Raw genomic sequence first — 13,023 nt, 5'->3', positions numbered from 1 at the left:
AACCCAGTTGCCTGTGCTTCCATCTGTGCTGACATCATGGCAAAGAAAGATAATTTCTTAGTCCAGAACAAGCAAAGAAAATGTCAACTTCCTGGAACTGTTTTGCCAGTGCATTGACTGGCAATGCCCAAAGTGGGCCAGAAAGGACAGAGCTGTTTTTTCCAAGTATGCTTACCACAGGAATCCCAAACCATTGTTTAATTAATCACCTATCTAAAGGGAGGCAAAAGGCTTCAAGGCTCAAACCTGGCTACCTCATTCCTATGAGTGCATTTATACTGGTGAATAAAATGTGCCAGGGACTCCAGAAGGACTTACAGCCTTGCCCCTAAGCCTCCACCTCCCAAAGAGGGCAGCCACCTCAAACCATCTCTTGGCACTTGCCCCTTCAGGGCTAATGCTGTGTCCAGCTGGGGTTGGGGAGGCTGCTCACATGTCTCAGGCAAAACCATTTCAAGCATCACACTAACAGAAGCAATACCAGCTTAACAGATCATGAACCAATGTCAGGGCCTTTTCTTTGCCCAGTTTAATTTATGAATGAAGACATTACTGCTTGTCCTCAGGCCTGAAGTTCTGGGCCATGTATAATGAGGTCAAAGAAATACATTGGAAGCCTGGGAGACAGAAGAGGATATAAACAAATAATGAGGCCAAATTAATAGTTAAATTCGAAAATGGAGAGGAGGACACTATTTAAAAATAATTTTCTATAACATTTTGGATGACACTGATTTGACTCCATGAACAAAGCAATTAAAATCAATGGATAGATGATTAAAACCAGTATGAAAAGCACAATTAGTTACTCAAGGTGTCTGATTTCCTTTTTCTTGTGGTAGAATGTGATTTTGATCTGCATTGAAATATTGGATTGTAGTGCATTCTCTTTGAGATGAGACACTATTTTATGGTGCATTTCATTTTCTTATGTATTTCATGGCTATGGTAATCCAACAAAAACTATGGGTTTCTCTTTGGCAAGTCAGAAAGAGTAGATTGGTCATGCTTCTCAGTAATATTTGTGTCTGTAGATGGTCTGTGAGGCATTGTGAATCTTTCTTTAAGTCAATCAGGAGTATACATAACAGATCTGCTATCCCAGATTCAGTTCTAGGGGCAGATATGTGCAGAGTTTTCCTTCTTGTTTTGGGGGGGGAAAAAGTCTCTACTGTATTGCCCACATGATGTCTTTTTAGTCACAGAAAAGAACCGTTCATTAGAGGGTCTCAAAAGCCCCCATGGCTTTCCCAAAGGGATGCTCCTGAGATTCAGAGTTTGAAGTAGAAATTGCAGAACTGGTAAGGACACACCCTGACTCTACCTCAGAAGTTCTCAGCCCAGGAAATAACCTGTGATCGAGCCTGGACAGACCAAACCTGTCATCCTTTCCAAAAATGATGGTGTCTGATCCCCACATGAAGGAGTCCACTGAAGAAACTCCTCAGAGAGCTCCATCCCTCTCTGCTCTGGGAGATTTTCCACAGGGCTGGGGGCAGCAATCTGGCCCTGTGTTTTCAATAGTGAAGTTATGTAGGGAATGTGTTAGGGGTTTCATGTTTCAGTGTATGTTGTGGGTTGTGCAGCAATGAAGGGGTAGAATCCAAGCGGCTATTGATCCTAACTACGCTTTTCTAGACTTTGCTGTGTTTTAGGTTTTCTTTAAATCAAAGTGTTGTTTATACATATGCTGTAGTTTGAGGGAGCTCAACAAGTAATTTTCTTATCCTGACTTATTTCCTTTATGGTGTGGCAACAAAGAGAGCGCTAGTACAAGGGATTTCAGGATTCTGTGCCCTGACGGATATCCCAAAACGGGAGGAAAAGAGAGGAGGAAGCCTTTTGGAGAGACCTGAAACAGGCGTGCTCACACGTGCGCGTTATTTACCAGCACAAGTGCGCATCAGTCAGAGCCTGAGCGATTCGCTGTCCCACAGCCTTTCAACTCCCTCGCTCCGTCCGCGACCATCGCCCAGCCCCGAGTGCCCCGCGGGGGACACAGCTCTCCCGCCGGGACAGTGCCCGCCCGGGGAGGGCGGTGGGCTCGGCCGGGCGGCGGCGCGTCCCCGCGCCTCGGTCCTCGCCCCGCCGCGCAGCGAGGATGCCCCGGGAGGGCGGAGGTGGTGCCGGGGCTGGGCGTGGGGCGGCAGCGCCGCGGAGAGGGAGCTAATGCGAGAGGGTGGGGAGAGCCGCCGGGATCTCCGTCTGGGCGCTGCCGCCCGCCTCTCCCGGCGCAGCCCCGCTCCTCCGCCCGCCCCTCGCCGCCGCCCGCCGGGAGCGGCTGCAGCGGCGCCGGGGCCAGGCCGGGGTCGCGGCGCCCCAAGTTTGGCGGTGCCCGGCCGCGCCATGGGCTTCGACCCGTCGCGGTTCGCGGGGCCGGTGGCGGCGGAGCTGCAGTGCGGGCTGTGCGGGCGGGTGCTGGAGGAGCCGCTGTCCACTCCGTGCGGACACGTCTTCTGCGCCGGCTGCCTGCTGCCCTGGGCGGCGCGGCGCCGCCGCTGCCCGCTGCGCTGCCGGCCGCTGGCGGCCGCCGAGCTGCGCCCCGTCCTGCCCCTCCGCAGCCTCGTCCAGGAGCTGGAGGTCAAGTGCGACTACAGCCCGCGGGGCTGCGGCCGCACCGTGCGGCTGCGGGAGCTGCCCGCCCACCTGGCGGCGTGCCGCTATGGCCCGCCCGGCCCCGCCGAGCCGCAGCCCCCGGCCCGGCACCCCTCGGGCCGCTCGCCGGGCAGCGCGGCGGGGCAGCCGCGGGCGGGCGGGGGGCACCGCTGCCTGCGGGCGCTGCGGGGCGGCGGCGCCCCGGAGCCGGGTCAGGAGCTGAAGAGGGACGCCCTGCGCTGGAGCAGGAGGGAGAAGTCGCTGCTGGCGCAGCTGTCGGCGCTGCAGAGCGAGGTGCAGCTGACGGCGCGGCGGTACCAGGCGAAGTTCGGCCAGTACATGAGCCACATCAGCAGCATCGCCCGGGACCTGGCGGGCGGCCAGCCCGGCAAGGTGAGTGCGGCGGCAGGAATCGGCGGGGCAGCGCGCCCCGGTCCGCGCCCCTCCAGCTCTGCTCTCCTCCAGCCTGCTTTTGCTTTTCCCTTTCCGTGCCCGACTTGTGAACCACCGGCCGAGTGAACTACGGGGCGGTATGTGCCCCCGGGGTCGGCAGTCACCACCACAGCAGCTCGGAACCTAGCCCGATCCTGCCGTCCATCCCCCGGGCGATGCGAGCCGCCCCTCGCCTCTTTCGGGGAGATACAGCCGCCGGACCCTGTTGCCAGATGAAGAGTTTTATTTTTACTGATTTTTTGTAACACCTCCACTGGGGACACGCTTCTTGCCTGTCCCTCTTCGGTAGCCAGAACCCTGTGCTGCGGTGAGCCCAGCAGTGCTTGGCAGAGGCTGCGACCGAGCGCTTGCCTCGGATGGGGAAGGGGCGGGAGGGGAGATGGCTTCGCTCCTGGGCTGGCAGCTGGCAAACGGGTCCTGGCTCCTCCGATCAGGGTGTCCACATCAGACCGCTCCGCCTCGCAGGGACCCAGCTGCTCTTGCTGCTGGTTTTGCTCCAGCTGGTACTTGCGGCAGCTCAGGGGCGTGGAGCTGGCTTTTAACTTTTATTTGAGCAGCTGAGAAGTTGTCTTGAAAAACTTGAGTGTAAAATTATTGTCGACTGTGGAAAGGATGGCGAAAGGACAGCAAAGCTTTGGTAGAACGGTATGACAGCTACCGCCTCTGATAAGCAGAGGCCGGAGCAGTGCTGCGCTCTCCCCTCAGCTCTGAGGGCATTGCCCAGAGACTGACACGCTCCTTAGGCAAAACAAACCATGCGAGAATTGCGGTGAGCTGGCTTCACTTGCTCTGATGGAACTGGTTGGTTTTTGATTCCTGCCTGGAAGCTCACTGTGCAGGCTCAGGCATTGCTGATTGCAGCCGTGGTGAGAAGTGTTTTAATGCAAAGAATTATTCTTTCTACCTAAATCTACATGGGCTCTTGGGAAGCAAAATCCCAGGTGGAAAAGGTCTTTGCAGTGAAACTCACACCCGAAGAAGCAATGTAGTGTGCTGGGCATATGCCTGCTGCATGGAAAATGGGAAAGGGGACGTTGTTCACAGGACACCAGAATGCCTCAGAATACAGGTCTTCGTGGCATTGAGTAACTGTGTTTGAAAACTTGAGTAATTTTTTTAAGTTTCCTCTGGTTAGTCCGTGAGGTTTAGAGAGGTGTGCTCATGCACTTGCTTCATCTCTTGGCAGATGAGATAAAGTCATGTGGAGTGGGCCAGCAGTGACTGCTGGGGTGGGGTGTGGGGGAAAGCGGTGGCTGAAGAAAAGGAGGAGAGGTGTCGCGACTGCCGGTGAGGAGCTGGAGCTGGAGCTGGAGCTGGCGCTGGCGCTGGCGCTGGCCGAGGTGCGGGACGGGCGGGAGCGCCGCTCCCCCGCGCCGCCGGGAGGGGGCGCTGTGGGCGCTGCCGCCCGGGCATCGCCGCCGCTCAGAGCCGGGGAGGAAAACGATCAGTACAGTAAAAACACACGGAATTAAATTCAAATCTACCGTCCGGACATAAAACACGTCACTGACACAGTTAATAAAATGTGGGTTTCAGCGTAAAACAAGGTAACTTGCTGTGCTAAAGCCTCCGATTTTTAATTTTTAAAAAAATTTAATTATTCACCTGGTGCACTGAAAGAAAAGGTTTTTCTTTTCTCATTTTTAACTTTTACTCCGTTTATGCTTCTCAGTATCTGCTTTATATTTTAAGCCTTTTTTCAGAATACAACCCATATTTTTACAGATGTTTTGAATCCTTTCTTTTTGGAGAGAAAAAGTTTGGGATAAAGAGCTGTTTTTCAGCTTCACTGTGTTCTTTGAAAGTTGCTTTAAAATGTGTACTGGTAGGACTTTGGGGTCTGAAAATTAGAATTTTGTGTATTTTAGTCTGTATGTTTAATGTGTTAACACTTATAGCAATTTTATGTTTATAGAGACTCCTAGGCATCTGGAGCTCTGACTTTTTCAGTGGTGCCAAGCATTTCTCACACCCAAAACCTGTCCTTTTTTTCTGTTCAGCTGAAGATAACTGGAGATAATCAGGTGTTACCTGCTAACTTTTCAGTGAATCATGACTTTTCCTTTGTTTTTTTTTTTTTCCAGTGCCAAGTCTTTCCAGCCTAGTTTTCCTTCAAGCCTTTTCTTATATATTCTCCAGCTAAAAATCTTACATGCAATAATGTTTTCATTTAATAACTTCTTCTTGAGACTGTGTTCTTTACCAGTGTTTAATCTCTTGTTTCTTAGGGAGGAGCACGCAAACCATTGATGATCATGCTACACCGAGAAAACGACACTTTGGGCTTCAATATTATAGGAGGACGACCCAATCAGGTAATGCAAAAAGTAACTCTAGGTGACACTGTTAATTAAGAGTAACTTTTGATGACAGTAGGTATGGAATCTGTTCTTCAGATAGAAGTACTGTTTATCATCAGGTATACCTGGAGTATTGTTTGGAGGATGTTATCTCATGAGAATTGTGTTATTATCATTTTTTTGGAAGAGCGTTCATAGTGTTTTTTCTTTAAAAACTTAGGCTGGTTTACACTCAGTTCCCATGTGGATAATATGTATTCATGCAAACTGTTCAATGGAAATACTTGTAAAAGTCATTGTTGCAGGATTAAGCCTTTGGAATTATGTGAAGCAGCTTGCCTTTTTTTTTTTTTTTCCTTTACAGGAGAGAAGAAGGTTTGCTTCTGTAGCTCAGATAATTTAAGCACATGTCCTGTTCTCACATGCCTGCTTTCAGTTTTTCTTTATGAACTGAAACGGTTTTCACCAATACTGAATCTTAATCTCATCAGTCTAGGTTTAGAGAGTTCATTGCAAACCACAGAATATGTATAAGGATCACTAGCCCCCACTTAGAATATACACATGAATATGCTTGCTTTTTTTTTTTTTTTTTTACTTCATCTTTCCAAAAGCATTAATCAGGACTGTCATTGCATATGAAGGGTAAAGAAACCTGTTAAACTGGAAAATTAATAGTTGATTAAAAAGGGTTGGTAATAATTATGTACTGATCAGGTTCTTGTTGGGGGGAGAATTGTAGCCTTCTAGTGTTGTTGAGGAGGGGAGTAGGACCCTGCCCTGTGTATTAGTTTGGCAATCTTCTGCTCTAAAGCTATATTTAGTGGTGCCAAAGAGTCTGTTCCCATCAGTCCACTCTCTATGCTGCAGTTACTGTTCCCTCTGGGTAAATATCAAGACCAGCAGTTATCAGATGATGGGGCTGTAAATCCAAAGCAAGAGTTTCTTAGATTTTTCTAGTGGAAGGATGAGACAACAGGTGGCTACAAGTTAAAACACACATGCCACGATTATATTCATATTTGAGTACAGCACTAACAAAATTCAGACAGTCTTTATTTTGGATTGCATTGTGATGTCTCTAATTTGCATCTGTAGAACTGCAGGGAAAGGGGAGCATGTGCTCAGTTTTCTTGGGATGGCAACTGAGCTTCTTTAAAGGACTTAGATGCTGACGGTGCATACTGCAACAGTGATATGTGTCACAAACTGTCAGACTTTCCAACTTAATATTTTGTGATTTTTAAGGAGTAAATGATAAATACATGAAGGTCTGTAGCACTGTGTGTTGAGATCATTGCCAAATGGAGAAAAGGAAATTAATTTCTATAACACTCATATTTGGAGACAAATTTGTGAGGTTGTGAGGCAGGGATGGGTGTCAGGTGGTTTTGAGTCTTTGAAGTTCAGTTTGGAAATTCCTTTGTGTTCTTATTTTGACAAATGTGACTACCACAGGCTTTTGATTGGCATTTCCCAGGTATCAGTGTGAGACTCAGTGTATCTGGACCTGAGAACAGGAAAAAATGCTTGAGTTGACTCAAATAGTGAAAACACAAAGTTCTGCTGGAAAGCTTAAATAGTGGAACAGGAGTTGTTAAAGAGACAGAGTTTCTGAAGGTGCTCTGTACGTTCAGGCTGTCCAGGGAAAAAGTGCCCTTAGTTGAAACGTTGGCTCTTGCAGCAGAAGAGCAGAACAGTGATGTCTCTGTATTAGTCATCTGCTTGGGGGTGTGTTCTCCATCACATTGTGTTTTACAAGTGCAATGCAGCTTTTTTCCATTGGAAAGCAGGTGACTCTTGATGACTTGAGTAATGAACATACATACTTTCTGTTGGCTGTGTTTATTTTCAGCCCATAATAGGCATCCCCACTGTTTGCCTGCTACCTGAAGGAAGGAGGAGAGGAAAGGAATAACTCATCATAGGATCATCTTTTATTTTGTCAGAAAGGAGCTTGCCTCTCATGAGTGTGCTCCTGAGAGGTGATTCATTATTCTGAGGGAGCAAGGCTGCTTTGATGGGCCCCAGCTCTGTCTGGCTGGGAGGACTGCTTGCCCCGAGGAGGCCACATCAAAGCCAGGCTGGAGGGGGCTGTGCTGCAGGCACAGTTGCTGCACAGCCCCTGGGCTGGGTGACAGTGCTGGAGCTCAGTGTGCCTTGTGCTATGTTTTCCTATCAGAAGTGGTGGGTAGCAGCACATGCAACCGATGGGGACTACAAGCCAGACTGAAGTACCCTTTTTTTTAGACAGATCATAGATTGCTTTTGAAAAAGTCAATGAAATTTCTGATGGAAAGAAATACAGTTTTATGTGGGTGAAGATGCTATAATCTAGCTTTTTGTTTTCTCAGGTTAAAACCAAACCACATCCCTCTTGTATTTTCACCATTATGCTTCTTTTATCAGAGTTTCATTTCTCACTGCCTAGATGGGAAGTCAATGGAAATCTATTTGTTCATCATTTCAAAATATTGCTAGAACTGTTACTGTGTTTCCCTTTTGCTTCTTCCCTGACATGTATGAGTCTCTGTGAAAAAGGGGGGGGGGGGGGAAGGAATTTATGAAAACATAGTCTGACTAATATTTTGCTGAACAAATATTTATTGACCTTAAATCTACCTGGGTCAAGTCTCTGTAGGAATGTTGCCACGTTGTATAAAGTATGTTTTACATATGTCTTCACAATTTTCTTAATAGAAAAAGTTATAAAGCATTGTCCCCATGAGCGTATAGGACCTAGACCTGTGCACACGTGAACTTAGCTGTTGGTCAGGGATTCACCAGTCACAGAAGGAAAATGGGCATCATATAAACTGCAATCCAAAGTATAAATCAGCTAGAAAAAAATTCCTTCAGTTATTGCTAGCTAGGTTATTATTTGTATAAACACTTAAAACCCTGTAAGTAGGCAGTGATATTAGTTATTAATAAGTATTTAAAACTACTTTTAATTATCATGTGATGAAATAAAGTAATTCCAGCATGTACAACAATGTCAGTTATATTGTTGCAGCTGTGCTAGATAACTTGGCTGTTTTAAATATGACCTTCTGTGAGTTGTACTTAGTGTTGCATGGAGATCAGCTGGAGATGGATTCTCTTTTTGTCCACAGCTCGTCTGTGGGGATTTCATAGTTGAGCAAGTTCTCAATCTCCCATGTGAATAGGATTTATGAGGTTAACCAGTTCCAGCCAAATCCTCTCACTGTTACGTGCCAGCTAACTCATGTCACTTTGTTCCTTGGAGCTTCATTTTCAAATGCAGTAAGGCAGTTTGCAAGCAGCAGTACTGCAGGGGCCCTTTTCCTTCTGAGAGAAACACTTGTGCATCCATTTTTATGAGTGTCTTCCACTGTGCATTTATATGCTAGTCACTGGCTGCTCTGAAGTCTGAGGTTTGCTCCAAGTATTTCAGCTGGGATCAGATTACTGTTGCACACTGTGTCTCATTTAGACTAAAATAACCGGAAGTAAATGGATAATCTTATAAAAATTGCTGGAATAGTTCATTAATTCTGTCCTTTTGATTAATAGCTACTTTGTGTTAAGCAAGTTAAGAAAATCTCAAGGAGCTTAATTCTTAATTCAAGGAGCTAAAAAAATGAGCTGCATATTTGAGATGGATTTACATTTTTTAATGCTGCTGATTTTAGTACTCTCTCAATTTTTGTACTAATGTGGCCCTTTTTGCAATTTCCCTGTTGCTTGATACAGAACAACCAGGAGGAATCTGCTGAGGGAATTTATGTGTCAAAGATTTTGGAAAATGGACCTGCAGACAAAGCAGAAGGCCTGCAAATTAATGACAAGATTATTGAGGTAAGAAAGAAACCACACCAATGGATTAGTCTGTCATATTATCAGATTAATAAAGGATTTTATGGTTTTCACCCTAAGTAGGTTGTAATTTTTCCTCTTTTGCCATGTCTGAACATGATTCTTGTACACTGAACTGCTTGAACGTTTCTTAGAATTAAAGAACAAGATGGATTTTTCCAACAGGTAATAAATTTACTGGTATGGGGATTAAGCTGATCTAGGTGAATCAAAGGTGTCAACACTTAAATAGCAAGCAGTAGAAGCATTTTGTGTTTCTTTTCATTAAGTTGAGAAAGAAGATGAATGACTGAAAATTCACAGGTTTAGTGAAACTGATTTTGTCCTGTGTAGGGACTATTATTTTCATGACTCTGGGACAAGGCGGAGAAGTTGGCTTGCTAAGCACTGCTGTGAAACCTCTTTAGCAATTAGAGGAAGCACTTCCTGCTGTATGATCAGAAGGAGATCATCTGTTGTTCTCACCTGAGTCACTACAGCATTTTCATGGTCATGTAATATGCTAGCATAGAATTTTCAGTTTGCTCCTGCATTGTATGCAGTTTTTCTCATAAAATAACTATAAATAATAAAATAAATCAGTCAGTCAGTTGGAAGAATAGGGTGATGTCTAGCCTGCACGTGTACCTGTAATTAGCCCTGTAAGAAATCTCAGAGGAGCAGTTTACAAGGGTGACTGAAATGGGCTCCTTAGGGTGCTGCCAGGATGGCATTTCCCATCCCAGCTCTGACCCAACTCACAGTGACAGCATGTTCTGCTGGCTGCTGGGTTTCTTTAGGCCACATCACTCCAGCTCTGCAAGTTCAGGGGAGGCTTAGAAGCATGGTGTGAACTTGCAGTGGGATGGGTGTTTGAGCAAAGACACGTGAAATAAGTGGATTGGAAGACAAATGCAGAATTCTGCTGCTGGTTTCTTGTGTTATATACCTGCTAAGGACTAAAAGCATAAGCTAAGAGGGTTTGAATGCTGGCATTGCTTTTAATGTTGGGAGCCTAGAGCAGTGTGTGAAATCAAATGAATATATTTTCTTGGAAGAATAAAGCTTATGCTTTTGGCTGGCAGATAGATGTATCTCTAGGAGACACCAAGTGGGCTGAGCAGAACTGAACTTGCAAGATATCTATTTCCCTGAGGTATACAAAAGCTTTCAGATCCAATTTTTTGGTTTTTGGAACAGCCGCCTTATACTGTAAAGATCTATTTTCTTCTGACATTACTATTTCACTTACCACATTGTGTTTGGGTTGTTTTTTACAGACTGACCAGCTATGTAGCTTCATGCATTTGCTCAACACTTCCTGCTTTAATTTAATGTGCTTTTATAGTGCTTTGTTTTTTTAATGACAAAATGAAGTGTTTTTGGAAGAAGGAAGAATAAAGTCCCAAACCAACATTTATTGTATGTGAGGTCAAATCTCAAAATGTCAACATAACTGATGCTTAATTTTTACTTGTTGAAAAATTTTGGCTGCATAAAGTCATACTGAAACAGATTTCAGTTCTGTGTGATGTTATAGGTCCAATCTAGCATAAGTATTCATACAGCTCTGAATGGAGCACCATATTAATATGTAACAGCTTTGTATATGACTTTTGTATTCAGTCAAGCCTTTAAAAATATTTTGGGTTAGGCCAAAATTTCTAGTATATGTTTCAGTGTTTCCAATTTTATTAGACCAAAATAAACAGAGGAGGAGAAAAGAAGTAATTATTCCTCCATGCTAGATGCAGGAAACATCTGGAGTCAGAACACTGAATTTTTCATTTCCCATGCATAGCTATCAGTGTCTTCTTGCACTGGGATGCCCTGCCAGCTCTGATGTGGTTTGTTGTGAAAGATCATTCTGAAAACTTTTGCTGTGAGGAAATAATCAGGGTGATGTAACTATTTCAGAAATGTTGGCAGGTATATGGAATATGAGTTTTGGTGAGAAGTTGATAGGAAGTGGGACTTCTTATTGTTTGCTTTTCCCTTTTTTGGTGATCTGATCTAATGGGTGATATTTTATAGGGCCATTCTTCAATAATCAAGAGCAGAAAGAGCCGATGTTGTTTCTAGAGCCTTTGATAGCTTAAGTCATTTGTTTGGCAATGGGATGCCCGGGGTGCTTCTAGCAATGTGTATCTAATGGGATAATGGACAGAACTATCCCCTTAAATCAGAAAATCTGTTCTCAAGGCATATTGTTAAATAAAGAAGGTAGTTTGTTTCAGTGGTTTATCACATGTTTAACAAAAATTAACTGCACATGGTTGACTGTGGTGAGTTTTGCAAATTTCAGATGACCATCTCATGGGCAACCTAGTGCAGCAAATGGATTTCACAGTCCTATGGCACTGGCAGATGGAATTGAGAACAAAGGCTGGTAGAAATAAGTAGTGTTGCCTTTTATTTTATATATATATCATTATCTATGCAGCAACATTGCCAAATAATTAAGGTATTTGAAAGAATGCCAAGAGAAGGAATCAGATTTCTTCCTTGAGGTATTTATTCTAAGTGTAAAAGTGCCACACAAATGACTGGAGTTGCTGGAAGCTTTTGAGATCTATATGCCCAGGATATAGACCCTCTGACACTTGCATTTGAAGAAGGTTGGTGTTTATTTGGGCTTTACCCTCAGGGAAGCATATTTTGTGCATGAGGACCTGAAAGCTGAAACAGATGCCTGTGTGCTGGCAGCGTGGTGGTGCTTGAGAGTGACAGGGTGACAGCCCCAGATCCCCTGTGTCAAGGGACGGCATGAGGGATGGTCACAGGACCCTTGCTGATTGTTTTCACTGTTCTGCTGAAGAACAGGTTTCAGGCACAGTGTTATCCTCTTTATTAAAGGTTCAACCCTCTGTGAAAAAATTACTTGTTTATGCACTGTAAAGCTGACCTGGGACAGTGATGTGCACAAGCAGCACTTTGAGATATACATATATATATATATATATATATATATAATGTGTGTATATGTATATATACATATATATATATATATATGTCTGTGTGTACATATGTATGTTATGTATACATATGTGTCTGTGTGTGTGTGTATAGATATATATTTTATATATATATATATATATATATATGTATGTATGTGTGTATATATATATGTATATGTTTCCAGGAATCCTATTATAAGCCCCAAGTGATCATTATTTATTCATCAAGAATAAACCCTTACAAATTACTTCTATGTAGCAGGTTCCTGCAGATGTCATGGTCTTCTGATGCTTTTAGAAGTTTAAATCCAAAAATCTAGCTCCCTTAAATTGAGACTGCATCATGTTTTCAAGGACTACAACTGTTCACCTTCTGTAAAATGCATCTCATTAAACTAGATGCAGCACTGATATCTGTGACTCCCAACATGAAACCCTTGGATATGAGCAGATACTCGAGCTCTACCTTTTGGATCTCTGCTTTCTTCCTTCCCACCCTGCCTCTGAATCCTGTCAAGAGGAGGCAAGCAGCAAGTAGTGCACAGGGATGTTTATTAGTCTGTGTAGCTCAAAGAATTCTGTTTTCATCTATGAGAAAATTATATTAATAAAGTATGTTTAGAATGGTTCTCATTTATATAGCTCAGCATCATTTTACCTCCCCTTTACTGCATGCTAATCATTCCTACTGAGTAAACTCATTGCTCATCCCTGTTCATGCTTGATTACCTCCTCAAGGCAGCATCAAACAGCTATGACCCTTAGCAATGTTACTGATACACACAAGTGTTTCACCTGCTGTTTTATCTGTACTTATAGTTCTGAGCAGTTAATGCTGAAAGCAGCTCTTTCCATAGGGAGGAAAACTTGTATCTCAATTTGCAGACAGTTTAGCTTCA

The 13,023-nt window shown here is 44.4% G+C and overlaps 1 protein-coding gene across 1 annotated transcript in view; it reads left to right on the top strand.

Annotated features, from left to right (window-relative positions):
* Nucleotides 1–2,346: 2,346 nt before the first annotated feature.
* Nucleotides 2,347–13,023, top strand: part of PDZRN4 (PDZ domain containing ring finger 4) — a 229,995-nt gene continuing 219,318 nt past the window's right edge. Inside the window, exons 1-3 of the mRNA XM_066549828.1 lie at nt 2,347–2,988; nt 5,277–5,363; nt 9,066–9,170. Of these exons, the coding sequence (XP_066405925.1) occupies nt 2,347–2,988; nt 5,277–5,363; nt 9,066–9,170 (834 nt within the window). The remainder of the gene's footprint in view (nt 2,989–5,276; nt 5,364–9,065; nt 9,171–13,023) is intronic.

Source organism: Molothrus aeneus, chromosome 5, assembly GCF_037042795.1.
Source record: "Molothrus aeneus isolate 106 chromosome 5, BPBGC_Maene_1.0, whole genome shotgun sequence".
Lineage (NCBI taxonomy): Eukaryota > Metazoa > Chordata > Aves > Passeriformes > Icteridae > Molothrus > Molothrus aeneus.
This window is presented reverse-complemented; position numbering and strand designations above follow the sequence as displayed.